Here is a 26,757-nt window from a genome sequence, read left to right as displayed (position 1 = left end):
TTTTAATTCTTTGTGATCCAATCTTCCATTATTCCTGAAAGGCATCCAGTGGGGATAGAGCATTTGTCTAGTCTGGTTAATTAGGACAAGATCAACTTAATGTGTCAATTTGTTTGGTTATATAACTCCGTGAAGTTTATGCCTAAAAAATGTAATAAAATGGTTAGCTTTCTTTTGTTTTTCTTCTCAACCATGTGTAGGTCTGTTACTTTAAGTATGTTTGACTTTAATTTTAGTTACAGTCTTCTGTGAGGAGGACAGCACTTTTGGGAAGAGAAAGAAGGAAGGGAAAAACAACCTCCTCTATGTGATTAGTGAAAAGGTTACTACTTAGTAGCTCTAATTATTATAGAATTCCTATTAAATTATCGGTAGTGTCTTAATAGTATAAAAACTTCATTTAGTGGAATTTATGTTAGTGTATTTTTAGGTAGAAGAGTGTTCTAGGGTGAACATTCATTTTCCTTAGTAGTGTTTGTCCTAGAAGATGCCATATAGAAATTCACTAGAAAATAGATAAAAATGTAACTTTGTTCTCAGTGCATCTTTCTTGCTAGCTAGTTATTTTAAGGAGATTTAATGAAGCTTGAAAAACATGAAGAAAATAGGTAAAGAAATGAAAGCAGTGGGTTTTCTAATGCTCCCATCACCAGACATTTTCTAATGATGAAGCTAGTCACAAAATCATGAGGCTGAAGTAGAAAGCTGCAAGAATATAAACCCCTGTATATGTATCTTTTCAGATTTTTGTATTGCTCTTTAACCTTTACCAGTTTTCAAGCTGATCTCCAGATCAAAGAGTAATAGTTACCCCCCTCCCTGCCAAGAAAATGGAAATAGCTATGAAAATGCATGATGTCAGGACTTGAGAGGCTTCTTTTATTTTCTTTTTTTGTTTCCTCTGTCCTAGATGTTATAATAAAATTAAATCAGATTAAGATCAACGTTATTTCTGCCCTTTCCTTCAGCACCTCTCTGCTTTCTCCCATTTTTCTGACGCAGCACAACTTAAGAGCGGCTGCAAAGCTGCTTGTGTCCTTGCACAGCCATGTAAAAGTGCAGGTGAAAAGCCTGGAGCTGGACTGGTTACAGATATATCCAATGAGGGAATACTAAAGAGAAGGATTTCTCTTGCCAGATAGGCTGCAAACATTTTGGTGAAGAGAGGATGCTTGCCAGGGAGGTGTTCCATTGTGCCACAGACCATCTCTGAAACCTGAAGTCACTTCTGCTGCTGGAAGGAGCAGGCAGGAGCTCAGGGCTTGGCTGGCATTGAGCATGGGAGGAATAAAGCAGGATCCCTGTCCTATGTCTCCTCCTCCTGTATCTCCCTCCCAGCACTGCATTATAGGCTGGCCCCAGAGAGGGATCCAGCCTGGTGCTCAGTCTTCTGAAAATTGAAGAGGCACAGTCAACATCCAAAATTGGTTTTGGCTACTTGAGATTGAGGAGGCAGATCATCTCCTTGGTAAGAGAAGAGCTTCATGGCAGTGCTTTAAGAGCTGTTGGAGATAGAAGGACTCTGCTGATGAGCAGGAGTGCGGGATTGCAGCGAGGGGAATGCGCAGCTGCTCGTGGATGGATGGCTGCAGCAGGAACTGAACGGGGTTTGTGGCACTCTGGGGCAGGATCATATTTTGCTTTCAGAATGTAAATCTCTTTACCTGTGGGAGGATCCAACCTTCACTTTCCCTTCCATGCACAATTCCTTCCTCTGTCTTCCCTAGAATAGCAAACAGACCCTATGTGTGGCACTTCCCACCAAGCCTGTGCAGGACTCTGTTTTTGCTTTTCTTTTCACGCTTGCTGAGCTAATTCAAAAAAAGAGAGTGTGTTTTAGCTCTCGGAGTTAGGGGCGTGTACTTACTCTTTCAGTGTTTAATTAACTGCAGGGATCCTACTTTTTGGCTCCACTTATTAATCCATGTTTGTGTTACTGTTTATTATTTTAACCCAAAGGATGATCATATAGTAATGTGGCTGCTAAAACTGAAGAGAGTTTTTGAAGAAAACTGTTTTTGAAGAGAGTTTAATGGTATGAATGATGCTATTTCCATGCAGATATGTCTAATCCTTTATGAAAGATTTCTCCTCAAGTGAAATTGAAAATATGGAGATCTGTATGGATGGGTTTTGTTGTGCAGCTTGTAGTAGATTGTACTCCTCTCTGAGCAAAGGGAGATTTATTTTTGAGACCCTCTTAATTCATCCAGAGGTCAGGTAGACTACTAATTCTTACCCAGCTTTTTTTTTGTTCTAACTGTGTGTCTCATTTGTTGGGGCCACTCGCTTATTACAGCTATGCTTTTTTTCCCTTTAACCAGAATGATCAAAAAAGTCCATTAAATGTTTATGATGATTTTTCAAGGGTGACTTTTACAAATTGAAAAGCTCCCACAGGAGCTGCACAGAAATCTATGCATGGTTTATGCTGCCTGCTGCCCAGGAGAGAGGCTGGTCTGCAGTTCCCATAACTGCTCGGCTTCATGGCATGTGATGGGGCTGGTGGCATGGGGAGACAACACACACGTGACACTCACTGCCTTAAAAAAAAAAATCAGTCATTGTTATTTTTGTCTGTTTCACATGCCAAATGTGAAAAATAGAGTGTAGAGTTGCATAAATGTGTTCCCTGCTAGATAACTTTCAAGTTGTTAAAGGCATTATCGGGTGCATAACTGGCATTAAAATGCCTAAGGAGTGGATGGCTTCTGAGGCACCTGTAAAGGGCACTGGAGGCCCCTACATTCAGATCCCTGATCACTGTGGATTTTATTTAAAATGTTACAAAAGCCACTTAAGCCCTTATCTTTAAAAGTATGTTGATATCTAAATGATGTGACTTAGTACCTTTAAGAATCTGACCTGCAATCTCTGTCTATGCCCCTGGTATTGCAGTGCTTCACTTCATGGGCTGTTGTGGAGTCAAGACAGTGGTGATTCAGAGCAGAGCTTTTCCAGCATCCTGGCAATAATAAAAGCAAAAGGGTTTAAGAAAGCCAAGGGGTGAAACTTGGTGTGAATATGCAGGACTTTTGGTAAATTGGACAATTTGCTTTCAAAAGGAAAAGGAGGTTGAAAGGAATAGTGTAGAAAGGGAAGTTCCCACTTGCTGCACAGATGTGGTAATAGTGATTTAGTTAATATTTATACAATATTTGGATTTGAAAAGACCTATTCCTGTAGAAATATTTTCATCACCTTCATTGAGCTTTGGATAAACTTCTCAATCTCTAAAAAAAATACTTGTTTTTTTAATTGCTTAACACGATGTTGCTGAACATAAATGCTGGAAATAACTCTTTTCCCTGCTTTCCTGTCTGCAGAAAATGAAACTCTGTGGCTGAGTGGAAGGGAAGGGACTACACAAAGGGCTCAGGGGTGAATTGCTCACTCTTTCCCTGGGTTGGCAAGTAGTTAAGGTTCCTTCTGATGGTTCTGATCATTTAGATAATGTACCTGCTTGGTGTGTTAGCTCATATCAGCAGTGCTGTCTTGAAGGAGCTCTCTCAGTTATCCCTGCTGACCATGATTCAGTTCATTTTTCTGAGCTGTCAAGGAGTGTAGAAAAGGTTATTTTGGATGAAACTTAAATAAATGCCCCAAGAAGGTGCTGCGGCTGTCTGTGGGCACTGAGGCTAGAGTTAGTCCAACACAACCTTTCTTCCCTGCACACATGGTGGATACGCTGCGTGGTGAGCACCAGCTCTTTTGATCTGTTGATCTGTTCCTGATGAGCTCCCCTGCTTGCTACTGAAGACATAGCCTCAGCTGACCCCAGTGGTAAAAGGAAGATATAAAAATATCGTACACGAGAGGTAATTCCTTCTGGTGAAACGGAGATGGGAAGATGACAGAAAGGCTTGTGCTCATTAATTTCAAATAATTGGTTAAAATTTTTTTTTTTTTTTTTTAAGAAAAAAAGCCATACAGTTGTAAATTGTTGGCTGGCGGTGATGCACCAGTCCTTGTGATAGAAGAAAACCTCTTTGCTCTTTGGTGACAGTGTTTGATGAGCGTGGACAGACGGCTACATCTGTTCTGTCATGATTTGCTTGCCTCAGCTTACTGCCAAGGGAGGAGGCGGTGCTTTCCTTGGACCTGCCATTCTCCTACCTCAGGAAGGGAGGCACAAAATGCAACAGAGGAGAGGAGACTAATTTTAAGTCTGTTTTTTCTGTATCACCGTTAAAGGAAGGCTGAGAGTAAAACAGTGGCTGGCAGTGCTTCTGCTCTCCTCTTCCTTCTGGGAGAGTTCAACACTGACGTGGTCCCTGCCATTCCCTGTGCTCTTAATGATCAGTCTGGTTTGTAGCACTTGTTGATAGCTCATTACTGAATAAAACAGTCATTGTCCAGCAGTGTGTATTGATTTTTGAATAGCCTACGTGACACATTTCTTGTGTGTGTTATTCCTCCCTAAAGAGTTGTTAACACACGGTGAAATATGATAGATTTTGGGTGCTTTCAGATTAGCAGGTTCTTATTTTGTTCCCTCAGATCCACTTTTTTGGGTTGATGAGTTTTGACCTGAAGTGAAGGAATGATCAGGGTTTTTTTTTTGATAGCTTTCCTATTCTGGATCAGTGACGTTTTGAAAACTAGGGCAAGAGAAAAACCAAGGTCACTTAGAGTCCTACGAAAAGGCCTGACAAAGAATCCATTCACCCTCATAAAAATAAAAATCCGTATTAATTAACCACGTGGTAGAGATAAGAATTGGAGAGCTTGATTAAATCATTAGCGCCTCTGAGCAGTAGCGTCGGAGGGGAGCTGGGAGGGAAAACACACTCAGCCTGAAAATTGCAATATGCGGTGCCAGAAGCACATCTGTATCGAGCTGTGTGTGGTGTGGCCTGCCTGGAAACAGTGACTGCTGCACTACAATCTGGGGAAATATTGGCGGGCATGGCGTTTTGTTATTAATTCAGGGGGAAAGGCTATTATTATTTATTTGGGTAGGAAAATAAGGCACGTTGCAGCTGAGGCGGCAGCTGCTTGGAAGGCAGCCTGGTGGATTGCATTAGGCAGTGGCTATAGTGGAGGGTTTAAAGTGTTCTTAGGTGTGTGCAGTGAACTAACCGCCTTGTACTTTCACCTGGTGAGACATTTGCCTGAGAGCTGCTCATGTGAATCAACACTTGAAGTATCTGGCCCATATTGCATAATGAAGCATGTTAATATGGATGTCAACCAAAACAAGACCAAGTGTCTCCTCCTAACCATCTTTCTGTCGCTGATCCCAAACGCAAGTTCTCCAAAGCAGTAGCAGTAGTGTGTGTTTGGCAAGAGCTGTAGCTGCAAAAGTCACTGGCGTCAGGCACGGTAGTCAGTATTTGCTTTCTGTCCCTTTTTAAGTGCTAGAGCAATGCCAGCCTTGCCTGCCTGATAAAATTGAGCACAGCTACCCAATAATTGCTTGTTGAGTAAGTGGAATGGCTCCCACATGGTGTTCAACCAAAGGGTGTGGTTGGGTCCTGTGCTAACATGAAGCCACTATCTCCATGCTATTTTTGTCCTCCTCGTGAGCATGTTTGCACTTACTTTCTGTTTCCCGAACAAAACATGATTTTGTCATTGCATTTTTGTCTGCATCTTTAAGATTGCCCTTATCTTACTGTTCAGCATGATCTCTGGTGATTATAAAGAATTGTAAAACAATGCAGTAAGCAGGGCAAATTGACTGCTTCATGCTCCAACAGGATCATAGAGGAGGGCTGTTGAAAGACGCCTTAGCTACAGGATGCAAAACAGTCCTCGACGCACATAATGCATGAATGTTTTTGTTGCCACTCACCCTCCCAGTGAAGCAGGAGGAGGCCTGTGGTGTGGGGAGCAGGAGACTGGGTTATCCTCAAGAGAATTGCTGTGCTTCGTGAGCTGATGAAGTTCCTTCAGGCCGTCTTGGGTGATGAAAAAACAGCTACGACTGGGGTTTGTGTTTGCAAATTCCCAGAGTGTAGTAAAGTGTGAGGCATTTTCCTCTGAGTGGCATTTTCATTTTCATGGGCAGAGGAGTCAACATTATTAATTTTTTCCCCCCAAGGGCTTGATATTTTTGGTATCCTTCATCCTGCCTAGCCTACCAAAACATACATATCTATTGCTGAGTAGTCTTTCACTTGCGTTATGATGTCAAACTTGCATTTAATTAATCTTTGGTGCAAGAGCTTGCTTTCAGAGGCAGAAGAGATGGTCTGTTCCCACCTAGATTTGTTTCTTTGTGCAAGCCGATGGCCTGGTCAGTGTCCAGATGCCTCTCCCATGCAGTGGAAGGATTTTTCCCAGCTGGGAAGTGGGCAGCGAGTACCCCCCAGCTGCCTTGCCCACCGTGTCCCTCCATGGACCGTTCACCCCGCTGGACCACCCACAGCCCCTTAGGGAGCTGCCTTGAGGCCATGGAGCAGAACATGCACTGGCCTCTCCTGTGCTCCCACCAGGGCCCTGGATGGGCATTCCCTGGTCCATCTGCCTCTCTGTACGTGGAGGCTCCGAGCCTCTCTGTCGCCATGACCCTCTGCTCCAGCTGCCTGACGCAGCCCCTCCGGCCGCCCAGCACAGCGGGGAGAGGAGCTTGTTCTTTCTCTCCACCTTGCACTTCTCCTGCCCCTCAGGCTTTGCTTCCCTGCTGCCTGCCATGAACGTTGCAGGATCCCCCTGGTGCACTGCCCGTCACCATGCGGCCGCTTCAGCCCTCAGAGGGAAGGGCGAGAAGAGCCCTGCAGCTGGCACAGGCCAAAGGTGATGGTTTGGGTGACCAACTCATCAGCTCTCCCAACTGTGTAGTCTTGCCCTCCTCAGCTAATAGTCCATTTGACCTGCTTTGTAATGCCTGGGCTATTCACAACCAGTGCGGCCTTTGGGGTGTTTATTCCAGTGGGGAAGAAGGCAGGGATGACCACCTTCCCGCAACTCCAGGCAGGCCCCTTTCAGGCATGCTGTTACTTTTTAATCTGCTTTTGGAAAGCTGGTCCCAGCACTTGCAGTCAAGGCTGCTGTGGAAAGGGAGAGAAGAAGGAGTTTGTGTTCAGGCTCGTTCCCACGAGCCTTTGGAATGGCTGCTGGTGGAATGGGAGTCTGTAATCTCAGGGGCCAGCACCTCCAACCGTCACCTCAGACCTGTATACGGACATCCAACCCCTAGGGATGTATGGTTGGGTTTTGTGGTGTTTCTTGGGAATGGGGTGGTTTTTTGGGAGAGAGCATGAGCTGGAGAGTCACGTAATGCACTGGCCATGACCAGGGCCAGGGAGCTGGGCTGGTCTGACTCGGCTGCTCACCCTCTGCTTCACCTTTCGGGGGAACTTGTCTTTGTTTCGTCTCTACTGCCCACAGGCCATGGAGAACAGCCTTCCCCTCTCTTGAGCTCTACTCTGCTGCGAGAAACAGCTTAAATACTCTGATTTTTGAAACATGGGCTTAACTAACTCCCTGTCTCCCTTCACAAGCGGTGGTAGTTGCTCACCCTGTACCACCGTGAGGGACCTGGGGGCAGAGCTGGATCTCTGTGTGTCACTGGGTCACGCTTTGAGTTCTGCTTCACTGTTTTTTTTGCTGTGATACAAGTTCAAACACTTCCTTCTTCCTTCTGCCTATTTTAGAACCCTCTGAGCTCCTTTTTGGCTGGATTAATAATCTGTATACCCTAGGGAGGGCCCAACAATGAAAAGGTTGCTGCTAGAGGTTGTATTCCCCCCATGACAGCCAAATAACTCTCCAGGCCTTCAGTTGGCAGCCAAGACATCTCATCGTGTGGCTTCACCTACAGATGTGCATTTATCACAGTCTGCATCCTGGTCCTATGACCCAATTTAATGCATGGCTTTTCCTGAATTTCAAGATTATCTTGTACTGATGATGGCCCAGAGTCTTTCAAGGAACATTAGAAATGAACAGAGTTATTGTAGACATATTTCTTTATAGATTTATGTGTTCACACCACTGTTTGTATTTGCTGAGCTTCTGAGAAAACCTTCATTAGTTGCTTTTTGCTGTATCCTGTAGAGTATGCTTGATGGTTGTAGAGGTCTTTGCAGAATCAACTCTGCAAGCAAGAAAGTACCATCTCTAAAATATGACTTGAGAAAAACTGACATTAAATAATAGTTAATAGTAACATAATATCTGGAAGAATGGACCTTAGGTTTGAGAGAAATGTTGTGTAACTTTTTAAGAAAGAGAAATAAAACCAGATAATTTTTTCCATTAACAGTTTTTTTCCTTTATTTTTTTTATTTCCCAGTGCAGCGAGAGTTCACACAGAAGAAAACCTTCACTAGTTGGATAAATTCAATATTGGCAAAGGTAGGAACGGGATTCTTTAGCAAAGACATGCCTTTTGCCTTTTTGATTCAGATGTGCTGTATGGAGATTGATTTTTAGGAATAAACAAAATTAGTACGAGTTTTTTTCATCACTGGATGGAAAAAGTACCCCCTGGAAAGCATTTGTTTAATAAGTGCAACAGCACTGTATTGGTGAATGTCCAAGAACATTTGTAAGAGATGGTTTTTAAGTAGATGACACTCTTCCTTGCTCATGTGGTAAAACCTGTGGTGAATTGTGGCACATGTCTCAGGGTTTTATGGGTTTCTGTGTTTACAATTAGTTTTACTGTGATTAGGTAAGTGTTATTCTATTATGCAATCCAAGGACATGAGTGTAATGAGCTGACCTGAGTGACTGGTAAGTATTAAGACAAACCTCATAGTAGCGTAGGCACTCTTTAAGCTTTCACAAAACAGCTCCTGCAGCTGTGCTGGGGCTCTGACTTGCTCAGGTAAGAAAAAATAATCCTATTTTGGTCCCTCCTTGAGCAGAAGCTGCTGAGCCTGTGATAAATTTGTGTTATGTTCACCACAAGTGGGTAAAAAGAGGTTTAGTTATGCAACTTTATACTCAAGTTTGTACTTGGGGTATATTGATTAAGGTCTCAAAATATAAATTAACTGCTTTGTTTAGCTTTCCCTGTCTCAAAATTTTGGGGTCTTTTGCAACGTGCTTCCTTGAAAAATGTAAATACTTGAAAGTGAGGCCTAAAATAACCCTTATAAAACGCAGAGGCAGGGCAAAGGGGAATAAGACACAAACATAATAATGGGTTAGAAGAAGCAGGATATGGCTGATTAGATGCAGGATTTTTATTTCAGCTTAATGAAAAAATAAAGGATGCTAAACATTTTTTAACAGAGTAATCAGAGTGTGATGTTTTGTAGTGTGATGAATTCAAAATGACAAAAGATAAAAATTTATTTTGCAGCATATGCCTCCTTCTGTTATCTCAGACCTGTATACAGACATACAGCAAGGACATTTGCTTCTTGATCTGTTGGAAGTGCTTTCAGGTCAACATCTGGTAAGACAGAGTAATAAAAATATTACCTCAATCCTTTTTCAAATCCAGCAAAGATTTCTGGATATGCTTAATTGTAACCATATGAGTGATCCTTCTGGAGTCGTAGAGCTAGTTGCAAATTTACACCACTGACTCTGAAACACACTGAAATAAGTTGATCCAGAGCAGTTTATGAATCTTTGCAGGACTTCCCTTATCAAAGTGTAGAATAAAATTAATTTTTACAGTTGAGGATGTAACATGTTCTTTTTGCTTTGCAGCCACGGGAAAAAGGATTTAATACCTTCCAGTGTAGAAGTAATATAGAAAATGCTTTGACATTTTTAAAGAGCAGATCAGTGAGTATTAACTTCAAAATTCCCAACTAAAGCCAGTTTAGCTGGTGGAACATTTTCTTTGTTAACAATGATCCCTTTTTTTTCCTTCTTAGCTGAAGCTCATAAATATTCATGTTGCTGACATTATTGAAGGAAAACCTTCCATTGTGCTTGGCCTAATCTGGACCATTATATTTCATTTTCATGTAAGTATTTCAGCGATGTAAGAGAGTTTTAGTAGGGGGGAAAAAGCACAAAAATGTGTTATATGGTTGCCAAATGAGATGAATTAGAACGAAGCAAAGGATTGTCTTCTGACATCTGGAAGTAACAGCTCAAGGAGGAGGTGCACCAGTGCTGCTTCACCAATGCAGTGATGGCAGTGATGAACAGTATGTAGCTGCAAATGGTGGGAAGGAAAGACTGAGATTTTTCTTGAGGTAACAAATTAAAAAATAGGCTAAACTTTGCCTGTCCAAGGCCTGTATTGATTAAGCTCCAAATGGAGCAAATAGTGTGAAGTGACTCACATCCATCTCCCTCAGAGGCAGCCCTAGCCCTGCTCTTCCCTTTTGATTGTGCTTGCAATGTACAATTCTTGCTGTTATTTTTTTCAGTACCAGGTGCCTGAAATAACACAAAGGCTGTCATAGTAATGTTTCTTATACAATAAGAAGCTCAGAAGCAAAGTTTTTTAACAGTATTTAGCCCATATTTTTCATGATAGAGGCACTTTGATGCTGAAGATTCTTGTGCTGCACGTAGCCTATGCAGTACCTTCTTACCTAAACCAAGCTTCTCTAACCAAATGTAGATCTCTGAGGCCTGCACCCTGAGTGAGCAGGCAAACTCTGAGCATGTCTAATACATGTCACTGGTGATAGCAGAAAACACAGCTACCACAGGCTACTGTCACTGGTAGAAGTAGAAATTGAGTGAGAAGGACCCTTGACGTCCTTGCTGGTACCCACAGGATAACATGGAAGTCTTTGGGCGAATATATCCTGCCAAAAAATTGCCTAAAGATGGGAATTCCGCATGAAATAGTTCAGATTGTACAGATTAAAAAGCCTGATCTGATTTTGGGTGGGAGGGAAACTACTGTTACAGCTGTGATTGAGTCCTGTCTAATTCTCTGTGCTGTTCTGCCACTGATGTCTTGGTAATTTTTCACTGAAGCCTGATTAAGTCTCCCATCATGTCTGATAGATTGAAGAACTTGCCAGGACACTTGCTTGTACTTACAATCAGCCTTCACTTGATTCTTCAAGTGCTGTTGACTCCTCTCCAAAGGCAAGCAGATCAGCTAAAAAAAGTGCTAAAATTAAGGAACGGTGGAAGATGTCTGCTACAAAGGCTCTATTGTTGTGGGCTAAAGAACAGTGTTCACTGTAAGTTCCATCCAAGACTTATAAATAGTATGCTACATTTTGTATTACTGCTTTCCTCTAAATGTGGTGATATTTCTCCCTGTTTTTTAATATTGCTTAGTGACAGCTTAGCAGAAATCCCTTTACGTTTCAGATGTGCTTACCTGTACTTTTAGCATCAATCAGGCCCTAAATGTTTTGAGATGAGTGAAGCTCATCTTATTCATAAAATACAACAATGTAATTTGAGTTGCTTTGCTGTTCTTTTTTGGGGCTTCTGTGTGATAGGTCTAGTGGAATGTTTACATGATTTGCTAGTTTTAATTCTCATGTTTGCCCTGGTTCATAAAATTTCAATAATTAATTTTTTTTTAAATGGAAAATGTAGGATTTCTATGATTCCCACATCTTGTTTCTTTCTGTTAAAACAGTGTATGATCCCCAAGAAGGATCCTGATCCTGGAGGTCTCAGTCCCTAATTCTAAATAGATATTTCCTTATGCTTGATGTACAGATAGCACTGTTGCTTTCAGTGGGAGTATTCACAACACACAACCTACAGCAGACACAGATATTTCTTGCAAGAAGCAGACTTTCTGCCACTTACACTTTTTTCAAGGGCTGCTGCTTCACTCCAGGATCTTTCAAATATGTTTTACAGTAATGTCAGTCCTTTCTCTCCAGCTCTTTGGTTGCTTTATGTTCTAATAACATTCTACTAATATTCCATGTTATTAGTGGGAGATAAAGGCCTTCATCAGCACATCAGACACTTTCTTCTGGGAGAATGGCACTGAAATTTGCCTTTTAGCTGTGTTTTATCAGAACAAGATTAATTGGCATGTAAAAACCATCTCTTTGTCCATTTAATCTTCCTCTTTCTTTTGCCTGGTTTTCAGCAATACTGCTGCCTGGTTTGTAGTATCCTTTCTGAACTGTCATTACACTGAATGATTTTGTTATCAGTGAATCCTGTAGTTTTTGATAAAGGAACAAATCTTGTAAGTCCTGGCTGGTTGTTTTGTAACTAAGTTTGATCCCCTGAAATCCCACATCTTTCCCATGCTGTAACATACTCATAATATACAAGCTGTTTTTGGAAAGTTGTCCCAGAATTCACTGTGGCCTGCAGTGCTGGGCATCTCACAGCATTGTCCAGGCACTGCTTAATAGAAGATGTTTTAAAGACACTAAACTAACTAAGAGAAAAAGAAATATTTTCCTGCAGTAATGCATCACTTCTAAGTTCTGGGTTGTGTAAAATGCCAGAGTTGATTCCAATTCTCAGTGCCCTTACATGTTATATTTTAATATATACAAACAAATTAAATACAAATTAATATATACAAACAAATTAAAATTATATTTTAATATAATACTTTGTGTTCTGCCGTGCTTTGCTTGTTGTTTTTCCACCCCATAGAATGCAAAATTACTGAGCGCAAAGGTGGTGTTCAGAAAGGATATTGGATCAGCAAGGCTTCATTTTCAGAATGCAACATAAGACAAAAAAAATAGTCATTTTTCAAGAATAATATAAAAATATGCAATTGTAGAAAAATTGGGTGGTATTGGCTGTGTTGTTGTCTGACTCAGCTTCTGCAGAAGTTCGGTGGCAGGGTTCTCTTGGTTTTGGTTCGTACTCCATTTTACTAAACTTATATTCTATTTCTAAATTTGCACTTTTAACCTGTTTCCTCAGAAAGCCTAATACTTTGTTTCTGATAATTTTTGGGGTAGGCACGGCTCTATCAACGTGACTGATTTCAAGTCCAGCTGGCGGAGTGGACTGGCTTTCTTAGCCATCATCCAAACCTTACGACCAGGTCTAGTTGATTTGGAGAAGGCAAAAGCCAGAAGCAGTAAAGAAAACCTGAAAGAGGCTTTCAGAATTGCAGAACTGGAGCTGAACATCCCACGGCTCCTTGAGCCTGAAGGTAAACGATCAGCTTTTTTAAAATCTTCGTTATCAGGAGTAAGATTAATATAATCCTGTGTGCCTTGAATTGTAACACAGGAAAAAGTAAGGCTGTGCTTAAGTCTGAAATGGAATATTGATCTTTACTGTAATGCTCAAACCTCAAGTTCTCTATAGAATCAGCTGTACTTAGAAATTGTATGATTTTTGAATTGGCAATGACTGCAGGAACAATATGCATAAGAAAGGATATGAAACATTCCCGTTCATGGGAGAAACTTCTTCGTTAGTTAATCATGTTATATTAAAATATTCCCAAGGAAAAAATGTTCATTACATATTAATTTCTGTCAATGGTATGTTAAGTGAGCTGTTGCAAAATAAACATGTTTATGGTAATGTGTTTTAATAACTGCAGTATAGTGTGTAATTATGTGATCAGGCCTAGAAGGCTGCATAATTATGTAAATGCTGTATTGGCTCTTGTAGATGTTGACATTGTGAATCCAGATGAAAAATCAATCATGACTTATGTGGCTCAGTTTTTGCAATACTCCAAGAATTTGCCTGAGTCTGAAGAAGACATGCAGGTATGTCATGTGGTTTGTCACTGGGACATTTTTAAATGAACGTGCATCATGAATGCCAAGACTATCAGTGCTTTCTTTGCCTAGTTTATAATCTGAGTCAGTAACAGTTAGATTGTAGAGCCTCTGATTCTGCTACTGACAGGACTCAATTGGCTTGAACCTTATGATGCTCCTGTGTGGTAAAAAAGACTGTCTTACACATTTTTAGTGGAATTGCTGTGCAGGTTATCTTTTTTTTCATTTAAGTGTTACGGAGGGCATTTTCAAGCTTGGTCATCTTCCTCTGTGCTCTGAAGTCTATGTAAATGTTGGGGTAGTAACAAACAGATTTGCAAATACACAGAACAACCAGCTTTAAATGTGATAGCTGACATGTAAAGTGGACAGAAGTTGTCGCTCACAGATGACATTGACTGGAAAACCACATTTTCTATTCTCTGTGTTCTCCTATGGAGTTTATGTATTAATTGGTTATTCACATATCTCCATGCCAATAATCTCCTTTTAGGAGGACTGCAGTCAGGCACTTCTTTTGGTGCATTCACATATCCAATGCCAGGTTTAAAACTTTGGCCTTGGTCTGTAATAGTGCCTCACCCAAAAGTCATCAGAGTCCCCAGGAATTTCTTTTTCAGTATCTTTGAATGGACTTTATCATGTGCTCGATGAGTGTTGTTTTATGGCACAATGTAAATTGAAAACAAGGCTTGCAAAATGGAAAAATGAAATTTTCTGCTCTAATTACCAGGAAAAAGTAAGAGAGGCCATGGGCTGGTTGGCTGCACAGGAGGAGAAGTTAGCAAAGCTGCTGATTGACACAGAGAATGAAACATATTACCAGAAGTGCAAAGTAAGTTGCATTACATGTTTAACTGCTTCTGTGAAACAAAGCTGTTTCTGGGAATATTTTTAATATTTTTCATCTTCATTGCCTAAACTGAAGTGTTAAATGGACTTTTAAACAAAAGTTGGAAGTCTGACGATGAATTTGGTAAATGCCCTCGTATGATTGAAGGAAAGGTAGGATAAAATCCTTTCTATTATGAAAAAGATATATATTGTTTGGTTTCTAAGCAGAGCACGTTTCTTTTGGAGAGAGTAAAGTAGTATCTTAGTTGATGTAGTTGAAGGCTTGGACGAGATTCAAGCACGTAGGCCCTTTGCAGGGCCTTCACTATTCTGTGATAATTACAACAGTAGGTTTTGCCCAACTAATGTTGTAGAGGAGTAGTTGAAATGTTGGCTATAGGTTGTGCTGAAGTAAAATTTCCTGTGGTTTATTTTGTTGCCAGAGTTTGTAATAAAATGGCCTGTGGGGAACTGTGAGGAGAGGAATTTTCCCTTTCTCTTGCTGGGAGGGGAGAGCAGCGTTCTGACTGCACTGACATTATATTAAATACAGACTTAGGGAATGGCACCTATAATTTCAGACTCAAATACTGCCTGGAGACAAGTATGCCTCTTGCTATCTTGCCTTTGCATGCATCACACCCTTTGAAGTTAATGGAAGTCATACCAGTGTGTTCAAAGGCAGTACTTGGCTTCATGAGCTTCCATCTGAAGGTTTCTGTGAATTACTCTTCTATTTTATCCCTAGGAAATGATGTCATTTATGGAAACATTTAACCAAGAAAAGAACGCCTTTCTGCCTGTGTTGTCATCAAAAAGAAGTGAAGCTGAGCTGAGTGAAGACCAGAAGCAGATGAGGGAAGAGTGGGATAAAGTGATCTCTCAGGTCAGAGGCATTTCTCGCTCACCTTGTTACTGGTGTGACCATGTTTGATGAAGAAGCCTGAGTCTGCCCAGTCTGGGAAAAGTGGGGAGGTGATACTTTATTTGGAATGATAAAAGAGCTATTGACCCTGAACCTGAAGTCCAGACAGTCTGAGTGGTGTTCAGTGTCCAGGAGGAGGCAGAAGGTGACTGTGTTACCCTTCTGCCTCCCGAGCCTCAGGACTGTGAGATGTCTGCAGAAAATGCCCTGCATTTAGTTATCTTTGAGCACTCTTCTGATGAAAGTTTTTGGCCTATTTATGCTTAAAAGGTTATTTTGGGACATAGTCATGGCTCAGACAGTGATGCAGCTGGGAAAAGCTGCATCCCATGGCACAGATCCTGATATAGTGAGACCTGGTTGGTCACTGCTTTGCCGTGAGGTTGGCTGTGTTAGATCCCTCTGCCACAAATAGGGATGTGTTGGGCCATGCTGGTAATTGCTCTTTTTGGAAGAGCTTTTTTGTCAGCCCCATGACAGAAAGCTGTTCATTTCTGTTTCCCCTCTATTTTTGCAACTAGTTTACTATAAATTTTCCAGTTGTTGGGCCTTGAGATGGTCACCAGCGAAGGATCAGTAACACCAAATTCTCTGTGGTGTTACGGAGGTTACAGGCTGGGAGGAAACCTGAGCTTCATATAAACATAACTGATTTGCAACTGACTTCACTGGAAGCTCCTTTCCTGAACGGTGACAGGTGTGGGGAGTGGGTTTCTGGGAAGTCTGGAGTGTCAGTTTATGCAGCTTTTATCAGTATCTTGGGGATGGAGAAGAAAATAATAGTGAGAAATTTAATCACTTGTTTTCCTTTTAAAGATTAACGAGTGGAAAGCGAAGCTGGACCAGATGTTGCCCTCCCCTCTGGGTAGCATTGAGGCTTGGCTTCAGGAGGTAGAACATCTGCAGGCAGAAGATTTGCCTGATTTGCAGGACCCATTTAAAGCAATGTCTCTCTTCAGAGAAAAAATTGTAATACTTAAGGTATGCTGATCACAAAGGAACATTCTGCTTCAGTTTGACCCAGCAAAGCACTTGTTGTGGAATTGCTGTTTGACATTTTGGGAAGTGGGGTGTGTATGTTTATCTTCTGAAGATGAAAAGCTCTTCTGAACATACCTTTGAAGAATGATGAGTTTAATTAAATAACTGCATGGGTCTATAAGGGAGGTTTCTGACTTCACTGGGGTGAGATTAAATTTGAATACTACCTGAATGAGTAAATTATGGTATTATTTTTTATGTGGTTCCTGCAACTTATTTGTTAAGTAATAACACAGGGTAATTGCATCCTTATCTTTAAATCTGTGCTCAATGCATACCTATTCAGAAAAGCACTTGAGCTCAAGGTTACATTCCAGTGAGTTCAGCAAGTTTGTTTAAAGTTAAATATTTGCTGAATCACTCTGTAGTTCCGTTCAAGGCAGTAGGAGATACTTTGATACCTCGATACTGTGCAAGTTATTTATTCTGATCTTGAAATCTTTTCACTGATAATAATTTAAACATCTTCTTGAGTTTAAAAACTCTGAAAGAGCAGATATATTGATGCCTGTTGATCATCATAATGCCATACTTTGTTTTTTTATGAACAAGTTTGCTTTTTTTTTTTTTGGCACGTCCTTAAAGAGAATCAAAAGAATGGGCAGTGGAGGTTCTTGCAAGTGGCTTGATAACAGCACTTTTTTGTACTGTTGCTAGTCACTTCCTGATGAAAGATGGCTTTTTAACTCCTAACAGCTTTGCCAGCCTTTAGCCATTTGATCCAAGATTTTTGTTGTGCAGCCTAAGTAGTTAAAGTGTTTTTAAGAATGAGACAAAGATGGAGATGTAATTTGTTAAGGAGTTTCGTTTTTGCCATTGAATATGTAGATAAAAATCATTACATTCCTTGATAAGAAGAAACCCATAATACTTCATTTCTGTCAAATCCACTTTTCCTGATGGGAAGACATTCTGCTGGGAATTTTTTCTCCTTCCTTCCTCTAGTCAGTCCTTTTAGTACATCTCATGTAGGGATCATATTGCCAAGGTGGTGCCCTATAATGGAAATTTTACTTTCTCTTAAGGTCTAGAGAATTACCCACCAATGCTCACACACAATGTGTGACTTGTATAGCATTAAGGTTATAAAATCAAATGTTTAAAATCTGTGCACTATTTTTGTGGTTGAAGGCTGTCCCTGGATTTAGCCATTTCCATTAACATGCTTCTTAGCAAGTTTTATTACATAAAAATAAACTTTTAGCGTATTTCTTGATGTACCTCTTACAAATATGCTTATATTCTGTGCAATGCATTTTATATTTTATTCCTACATAGGGAATTTGGTGCTGAGACACATGCCTGTAAAATATTCCCCCGTCATGCGATACTGGGCATCATGTGGTTAATTTGATGTGCTGTCATCATGGTGTTAGACAGAAATTTATTGAGCAGTCAGATGAGCTATTAAGCAAGTGATATGACAGGTTTGTTCAACAGGTTTTGCTGTCAGTCTTTGCTGACACATAGCTAAGAACAACTTAATATCCTGAAACTGTTACAATGACACTTTTATGTCCTGAAGTTGATAGTGAAAGTGCAGAAAAAAATGATAGTAGAGTAGTGTAGGCTCATGTTCCTTATATTTACCTAGATGCACAGTGATAAGAGAAATGTGGTAGTCCTGCACTAAATATGCATTTTAGAAGGTGATGAGGTAAATACTTTTATTTCACTTTAATGAGTAAAGGCACTGGAAGATTGTCTTGTGCTGACTAGTTCTTAATAGCTCTCACCCTAATGGCAGGTGACTTGCAGGTTCCCAGATGAAATGCTCTAGATTAAAATGAATGCCTTACTATGTCTTTTGCTCCCCAGGGTTTGATGGATCGTTTTGATTCTCACTTGGACACCCTTCAGTCATTTAAGAATGAAGATGAGAATAATGTGCCACTGGTCTTGCCTGAAAAATTAGAGGAAATGAAAAGAAGGTTGTGATGCTCATATTTCCTCTACTTTGACTATGTTGTATTCTAGCTCTGCTATTGACTTGTTCTGCTGTTCTGAAAAAAGCACATGATTTATCCATGCCTGGCAGAAAAAGAGCTTTTTCCACTTAAGCACAAACTATCAAGCAGAGCAGGCAAGGATCTCTCATTGGTCCAGTGAGTGTTAATTATGTGTACGGAGTGGAGCTCATTAACAGGACCTTTTCAGATGCCCTTTGCTAGTGGGGATAGGAAACACCTACTAGGGGTAGGAAACCTGAATATTTTGAATGTAAGCATTTCCCTGGTGGTGGGGATTTCCACCTTTTAAAATCACTGAGATCTACAGCTTGTACAGTCCCAAATATATGTTGGGAGGATTTTCAAATATGGCCAGTAAATCTGTATCTATAACCTGAGATACTTTGACATACAGATGGCAGATGCCCCTTTTCTGGGCATTTAAGGTTTTCCATACGTTGAACAGACAATATTGACTAAAATTGTTGCTGCTTAAAAAAATGAGTTGTTGTTATCTTAAAATGTTATTCTTTCATAACAAAATAATATTTACATATGTGTAATTCTGAGTTTTCAGGGTAAAAACCTTGTATGTTAATGCCTTGTGTATCCGATGGTTATGAAAAAACTTTTGGAATGTTTTTCTGTTTGTAGATTCAGCAACATTCATTTGACAAACTCCAGCACTTTTCTTGAATACCACTATGGACTGTGCTCAGCTATTGCCAATGAGGTGACGTTAAAGCTAAATATCTGGGACATGAAATATGGATCAAAAGAGTCTGTGGAGTCACTGCTGAAAAATTGGAATGTAAGTTTAAGTTGCATTTATCACACCATGACAGTAATTCTTCTTTCCCAGCTCTCTTTGATTCAGGCTTATCTCTTCCTCATCAGAAGATACTATGGTAGTTGGTAGAAGCATGGTGGACTGGTGAGATCTGGGATTTATGCAAAGAAGAGCAGGTAGACTTCCACAGAAACTTACTTCACCCCTTACATCTTCCCATTTTGCTCTGAATGAGAGTTCTTTCATCAGTTTGGAGAAGTAATGCAAGCCACAACTGTAATTTTCTCTCTGCCTTTTTTTATTTTTATTGTGAAGATTTCTTTCTAGACAGTTTTTGACCCAGCAGTAGCAGCTCTTCCCTGTCTCCAATCCACAGAAACCTCTCCGGGGTAGTTTCAGGAGTTGCTGTCTTCAAAACCAACCATTATTCACTTTTCTGCCTAACACTGCATTTTGCTGTTGCCTCTTCCTTTTCCCTGCTTCTTTACCTCCTTATGCTTAATGGGGAATATGAATTGTCGAGTTTTTGTTAAGTTTTGTGCTTACTTTAACTTCTGGAGTCAAATTACTAAAATGATGCCACATGTAGTCTTCTAGGAGGGGATGGATTACCCCATCCCAATTACTGACACACAATATTGCATCAGGAATAAAGGCAGAGATGAAAACTGAGGGCATCAGTTTTGACCCGTCTCCAGTTAATGGGAATGTGAATTCCATCTTAGTGGAGTTTCTAAAGAGTTTCTCAGAAGCTTTTCAGAGTGGCAAATCCCTGGTTAAATTAGTGGGAATTTCACCAGCCTGAGAACTGTGAAAGGAGGCAACAAGTTGTATAAAATAGTGGTTTTCCTGAGCAGTATCAACCTTACCCTGTGGTGACATGGGAGTAACAGAGTTAATCTGAGCGGAGTTTGTTGATTCAGTTGGTTTCATAAATACTTATTATCTTGTTGTTTCTGCAGTTGTGGTTCATGGTCTTGCTCAAGCTGATAGAATATAGAGCTTTCCCGGGGAGTTTAAGGCTTGTTGCTGGCTCTCTTGCTGCTCCCATGATGTGAAGTCCTGGCTGAGTGGTGATGTGGTGGCCCAGGTTTGTCATGGCCACAGGGGAGGCTGTTGTGTAGACTGCTGGGTAGGACTGTTGTACGAGTGGGGAGCTCTGAGGGTGAGATGCAGCTCAGACAGAGAGAGGCTGAGGATCCACCCTCGTTCCCTGGGTGGATGTGCGAAGCAGAAGTCTCCTCCTCTGTTCCCATTTTTCTTCTGTCACCCTTTTCTTGCTCAGTTTGGATCTTACTTCATCTGTGGCAGGAACTAGGCACATCGATATTTCTGTGCAGGGAAACCCACCTTTCACTTTTAGCACTTCTTTGACTTACATGACTAAGTTCTGCCTGACTTGATCATCTGACTGATGTTATTTCTCAGTATTGCCCTGGGGCTGTAACTTTTTGAAACAAGCAGTCCTGACTCATGCAGGGCTGTGGCTCAGGCAGTGGCATTCAGGAATTAATATTCCCATTATCTTACTCTCTGCACAAGCAAAACAGAAGAACAGGTCTGTTTCAGACTGAAGGGTGCAGCTCAGTTGCTGAATGGGCTTTGTTTGCTCGGTTTATTTTTAACCTGCAGGTGGTAGGCTCATATTTGAAAAGTGTCCCAAGCTGTATTTCTTACCCAGTTTTATGTGCTTCAGTGTTAGTTATATCAATTGCTTTTCACTTTGGGCAGAATTTCATTGAAGAAAAGAATCTTGAAGCACAACTAGAAACTGCTACTCAAATCTGTGAAGATTTGAAAAACAAAAACATATGCGGTCCTGATTTAGGTAAGTTTGTGCACATAAGTTGATATGAAGACCTCTGTTTTGAACTGATGTGCTGTCACCAGTTTTAATTCCATCTACTGTTTTGTGGAAATAGTGTTTCTATTTAATTAACCTCCCTGTTTCCAAATGTATAACAATGATCCCTGTTTGATGTCCTAGACGGAGACCCTCAAGAAATTAGCAAACTTTTTAAGACAGTGGAGTCAAAGATTTCCATGTGCAAAGACTATATTTCCAATGTAAATACCACCTTACAGAAAGTCCTGTCCTCCTGGAGTAATTATACAGAAAACAATCACTTGTTAAAGACGTGGCTGGAAGAAAACAGAAATGAGCATCCGAAAGAGGTACGTGGTTGGATTTCTCCCTGTGATGGCAGACAGAGGTACTGGGAAGCCTCCTGGAAGGAAAGCATTATATGGGACAGTGGCTGTTTTTGTTGCTTTTCTGTTCCTCACTTTGGAAATAAACTTTTGACAGGATGCTGCTTTAAATTATTTCACTGCCTCTGTCTAGATCCCTGCTGAGGTCCTGGCAAAGAGGAATTCAATTCATGGTTCCTTAAATGAAGCTGGAAATTATCTCATCGAAGTCAGCAAAGAGCAAGTTGGATCAAATATTTCCAAAGAGCTGAAGAAACTGAACAGGAGATGGGCAAAGTTCATCAAGAGGACACACTTTGTGAGTTACTAGTTTCATATGACTCTTTTGCCATGCAGCCTTCAAAGTCATTTTCTAGACTTATCAGCTTGCTAATCAGAGATTCATCAGTCTTTCAGTCAAATGAATATTCCTAGTTTTAAAACAGGAGGAACAGAGAATACACAGAGGCATCCCAAGTCTTCGTGACTCAGTTATTAAATGCTCTTTATAATATGGTGGAAAATGTTAATTTTTAAATTGAAATTTTAAAGCCACTTATGAAAGGTAATCCTATTGCAGAATTTGATTCTCCTGTGAGCCTTTGCTAAATTTTACAATCTCTGTCTCAGATAGTAGAAAGTAATTATTGCTGCATAGATATTTCTGTGGTTGTAGAAGTTTTCACCAGGTTGCTTGATAGGTTTTTAGGCTGCTGTAAACTCCTATACTACCTGCCTAATGTTACATATATTACATTTCCTAGAATGCTTTCACAAGAATGACATTTTCACCCTGCCTAGGAATACTAGAACTCTTAATTTGCTAAGTTGAATCTTTCATTGACATTTATTAAAGGTACCGCTGTGACAGTAAACTACATTTTTATAGGAAATGAGTTTAGTGGGAATGGAATAAAATGAGAGGAAACATATTCCCAAGGGTGAGGGAAATCCAGAGTTTGCTAAAAAAACCCTTAATAAGAGATGCTTTTAGGAAATACATTGAGGAATGAGTGAGAGAGAGCCTTCTTGCACCTTAAAAGGTCTTAAGGACTTGAGAAGTTAATTTTCTGCATTGCTCTGGACATTATGCCTATCATATATATTACATTTTATTTTATATTTTTTTGTATATCAAAAGGCAAGGCCAAATGCTTGAGCTCTGGTTTGTAACTGCCAGTAGCATAAAACTGTTAGCACAGTTCCTAATCTTTATTTGGCCAACATCAGCTATTGTTCTCTTGGACAATTCCCTGGCATGACCTGGGAGATGCTGCAACCCAGGAGTTTATTCTCCTTAATAGTGTGGCTGTGGCTTCTTATAGGTTAGGAGACATATGGGCTCAAGTTGTACTGTCCCACCTGTCCTCAGGGTTAAGGAACTGAGCCTAACATTGTTAATTTACCAATAAGTTTGGCATTTATTTCTCCTTTGATCCCTGTTGGGTACTAAAGCTGGAAAATAACCAAAGTGGTGACTGTGTTGGAGGAGGGTAGTGGAGAGACCCATGAATTGATGATGGGAATGAACATCTTATCCTACTCTTCGTTTGTAGCTTGGAGAAGGGAGTACAAATGCTGCAGAGAAAAACAAGGAACTTCCAGGGAGCCTGGAGAAAATTGAAGAGCTCCTTGGAGAGGTGGATAGGTGGGCAGCAGAGACTGGATGTCTGCTTGGCAAGATCAGTCACGAGGGGCCTGTGGAACCTGAGACAGAGGAACATTTGCAGGTGAAAATACTGCTTAAAATACTCATTCATCAGATTCTCATATTTCAGCACAGATTTGTGGCTGGGATAAAATGAGCCATCGTCAGTGAAGCAGAAATTTGTGTGGATTTTGTATTGTAACACTGGTAAAATGTCAAGACAGTGCCAGTGCTTTGATATTATTTCTCAGGACAGCTCCCAGATGACCTGTAAATGAATCTTCCAACAGTGGTGTGTCCAGATAACAAACAGGTGCCAATGAAGTGCTGGTGCCACTGATCAGCAGCTTGTTCTTGAGTGATATTAATTACTCCTGTCCAGCACAGCACTTGGAGCAGTTGACAATTTGAGAATTTCTCCTGGTCATACAGTGCTTTTATCATCTACCCTCCAGTGCAGGGAGAAGGTTTGGGACAACTTGGCTTTGTTCAAGGCTTACTTGTCAAAAACTGGGATACTTGAAGTATTTTCAGCAGCATGTGGAGTAATTTGGGAATATCAGCTTATAGGCAGCTGCTCTAAGTATCCACTGTGAGCACAAATTGATTTCTAACAAGAAATTCCACTAGTCTCTATTTCCCATGTCTCTCTGCCAGGGATTACTGTCCCCAGCAGATGGCAGGTGAAAATATGTGTACATAACTCAACAACTTCAATACAAAGTCTGATTTATTTTCTTCACCTGCCAGTGAAGGTGAGACTGAACAAAGATGCCAAGCTTTGCACTGGAGAAGCTGAAGCACTGTTTTATGTTGCTTTTACTATTTCTGCCGCAAGACCTGTATAACATAATGGTGTGAAGGTGACCACCAGAAGGATGTTTCATTGAAGCTCCTTTGTCTAACTGCTGTAATTAAACAGAAATACTCTTCAGTTCATTAAATCTACCTACAATAACTGTGAACCAGAATCAGTGTTGGTTTGTGCCTTCTTGCATTGTGTTTATCTGACAGATTTAGGGGTGTGAGATGGTGAAAAGAATCTACTCATCTTTTTGTAATCACGGGCATATGTTTATGAAATAAGCCTCATTTTGCACTGTGACACTAGTTTGTTAAAAACCATGAAGCAACAAAAGACACCATGAAATACAGCCTCCAAAAATGTGGCTGGTATTGTATCTCCATGTGTGGGAGCAGGAGAGATCAGGTCGCTTGTTACCTGCAGTGCCAATAGGTCAGGAACCAGAATAAAGCACTGATTATCATTAGAAGAATGCTAATTGACAACTTCAAACAGGAAAATGTGTTGAATATTCATAGATCAGAACAGCTCTAATAAGGACATTTCATGATAAATATTCAAACATGGCACACTGCTTCTGCATGCAAAATACCCAGCTGCTTCCTGCCTTTTAGTACTGAATAGCACAAGAAAATCTGAGCCTTGATATGTTCTTACTTTTGGATGACTTCATGACCAGACAATGCATATCCAAATGTGTGGTTTGTACATTCATTTGGAAAGCTGTTTGGATGGGAGAATGTTGGCTCTGAGGCAAAGACATGGGAGGTATCACATTGACAGAAAGAAATTGTTTCAGCAAACAGAATCCCCTGTGGATGGCAGCAAATTTCTTTCTCTCCTCACAGAGATTTTGCAGTGCAATACACTGACCATAATTGGAATATAAGGTTTTTCCTTGACCAAATATTTACCATCCATGATCAAAGCTGGCTTTGTCATTCAGTGCATTTAAACAAAAAGACATAAACACTGTAAAGGCTTCTGATGTGTTTTTTTTTCAACCAGAGTTTGGCTGCAAGAGGAACCTTGTGCCAAGAACGAGTTGTGGCAGCAGAAGAGATATTGCAATCCCTGATGCAAAATGTTCCAAGTCAGGTATTTCAACAGCATTCTCACACCACTGGGCTGGAGGCACGAATTAAAGAAGCCAGAGACAAAATTGAGGTACTCCTTTTTTGTTGTTACTGCACCTTGTACACACAGAGATATCTCTAATTTTAGCATTATGTGATAAGGAAGACTCCTTATCAGTCATGTAAAATAGAAAAGGTTGTATACTGTTGGAATCAGTCTCCCAGACTTTTGCCAGGGCAAAATCTAGAACATTTCAAAGATCATATCTCAACCTGAAAAATTTGAGTGATGTGATGAAGCAATCACTTTATGTAATTACTGACACTCAGGCATGCTCTGTAAAGAGTTTCTTTCTTCCAAGGCTGTCATGGGTGACATGAACAACATGCTGTCCAAATCTGAGAAGAGACCGTCAGAAAAGGAGGCTTTGCTCAATTTTGAAGAATCCCAGAAAGAGCTCGAGGTCTCTATTTCAAAGGCTGTGCAACTCGTCAGTCAAAAATTAAGCCCAGAAGAATGTATTTCAAGATATGAGGTGGGTTTGTATTCTGAACCAGCTGAATTTGAGTATTTCTTAGTGCTATGTGGTTTCTAGAAGTCTTAGGGTACCCCAGTGAGAAAAAGATCAGAGGTGGTTTTTTTTGGTAGCTATTAATGCTTTTCTCAGCTTAATTTAGCTGAGAAAATTTAGTGATTTAGCACTGTCAGCGTATATTAACTTGGCAGACAACTTGAATGAAGAAACATAAATCTGTGTGGCAGTTTATTCAGTGCCTTGTCTTAAATTACTCCATTATTCTGTCAGAACTCATCGTGTTCTGAACTACAGCCAATTTTTTTTCTTGATCAATAATTAAGATTGCCATCAAGAATCACATGCCTGAATTCTTGGACAGGTCTTTAAAGCATGAAAATAAATACTGAATCTCCTCTTTTTTCCAGAGGGTAACTGGTAAATAAAGTGTCCAGTCTCAAAATGTGGGTCTCTGAAAGGAATATCAAAACCAGAAGTGCCCAAAATCTGTGTTGCCTCATCTTGCAGAGCAAGGCCTGGGTGTCCATGTGCCAGGAGGGGCTCAGAGCCTCACTCCAGGCCATCTTGCAGGGTCCCATCATGCTGATGGAGACCTTTCACCCTCTTGCTGACATGGGACATGGCCACGTAGATTCCCTAGAAAAGAGTCTGAGTTCAGGGACTTTAATCTTTTTCTTTTATGTCAAATTTGCCCCTAAATGAGGAGTTGCAAGATCAACACTTGCTTTCCTCCATAAAGCACACACTGAAAGTGTCTGCAACCTTTTGCAGATGTGCAGGGGTGGAAAATACTCTTGCAGTCACCCACACAAGGGCCACCACAGCCCATACATGCAATGTATACATTCATTATGCACGGCTTTTGTATGCTACTGATGTAATTTTATTAGGTAAATAAGTTACATTCAGTTCTGTTTATTTTTCATTATGATGCCTTTTTTGCAGGAAGCTTTTAATACTCTGGACAACAAAGTTCTTGACAAATTTTTGAAAGCAGCTGAACAGCTGAAAAATATTTCATCTGATCATGAAAAGCTCATAGTGGAAGAAGATGTTCGTAGGAGATGGGAGGTGAGATAATACAGGAAGAAGAATCTCATTAGGCCTGGTATCTTAGAAAAACACTTTTTTTGTCACATTATGTTCTGAGGTTTTTATTTGCTGTGTAACACTGTCTCACCATCTCACAGGAACAATGTGTTTTGAATTTTGCAGGCTGTTCGTCAGGAAATTATATCCTATGTCCAGCTCATGGTAGAAAGGGAAAAGAAGAAATTTAATGCAACTTTAAAAAAAATCAATAAGCAATTAGGCAAAGAGAAGAAACTCCTAAGTATGGATAAAACCAAAGGGCTCATCAAGGAACATGAGGTACCTGAGACCTTCCTTTTCTGTTCA

The 26,757-nt window shown here is 40.5% G+C and overlaps 1 protein-coding gene across 1 annotated transcript in view; it reads left to right on the top strand.

The window, feature by feature from the left end:
* Nucleotides 1–26,757, top strand: part of SYNE2 (spectrin repeat containing nuclear envelope protein 2) — a 181,335-nt gene that overhangs the window by 20,356 nt on the left and 134,222 nt on the right. Inside the window, exons 3-22 of the mRNA XM_027674160.1 lie at nucleotides 8,243–8,304; nucleotides 9,260–9,355; nucleotides 9,616–9,693; nucleotides 9,786–9,878; nucleotides 10,882–11,063; nucleotides 12,783–12,979; nucleotides 13,450–13,550; nucleotides 14,299–14,400; nucleotides 15,148–15,285; nucleotides 16,141–16,305; nucleotides 18,184–18,296; nucleotides 18,969–19,125; nucleotides 20,836–20,932; nucleotides 21,092–21,279; nucleotides 21,449–21,613; nucleotides 22,851–23,024; nucleotides 24,756–24,914; nucleotides 25,186–25,359; nucleotides 26,305–26,430; nucleotides 26,575–26,730. Coding sequence (XP_027529961.1) covers nucleotides 8,243–8,304; nucleotides 9,260–9,355; nucleotides 9,616–9,693; nucleotides 9,786–9,878; nucleotides 10,882–11,063; nucleotides 12,783–12,979; nucleotides 13,450–13,550; nucleotides 14,299–14,400; nucleotides 15,148–15,285; nucleotides 16,141–16,305; nucleotides 18,184–18,296; nucleotides 18,969–19,125; nucleotides 20,836–20,932; nucleotides 21,092–21,279; nucleotides 21,449–21,613; nucleotides 22,851–23,024; nucleotides 24,756–24,914; nucleotides 25,186–25,359; nucleotides 26,305–26,430; nucleotides 26,575–26,730 — 2,723 coding nt within the window. The remainder of the gene's footprint in view (nucleotides 1–8,242; nucleotides 8,305–9,259; nucleotides 9,356–9,615; nucleotides 9,694–9,785; nucleotides 9,879–10,881; nucleotides 11,064–12,782; nucleotides 12,980–13,449; nucleotides 13,551–14,298; nucleotides 14,401–15,147; nucleotides 15,286–16,140; nucleotides 16,306–18,183; nucleotides 18,297–18,968; nucleotides 19,126–20,835; nucleotides 20,933–21,091; nucleotides 21,280–21,448; nucleotides 21,614–22,850; nucleotides 23,025–24,755; nucleotides 24,915–25,185; nucleotides 25,360–26,304; nucleotides 26,431–26,574; nucleotides 26,731–26,757) is intronic.

The sequence above is a fragment of the Neopelma chrysocephalum genome, unplaced genomic scaffold (assembly GCF_003984885.1).
Source record: "Neopelma chrysocephalum unplaced genomic scaffold, ASM398488v2 Primary Assembly neopelma1_24, whole genome shotgun sequence".
Lineage (NCBI taxonomy): Eukaryota > Metazoa > Chordata > Aves > Passeriformes > Pipridae > Neopelma > Neopelma chrysocephalum.
This window is presented reverse-complemented; position numbering and strand designations above follow the sequence as displayed.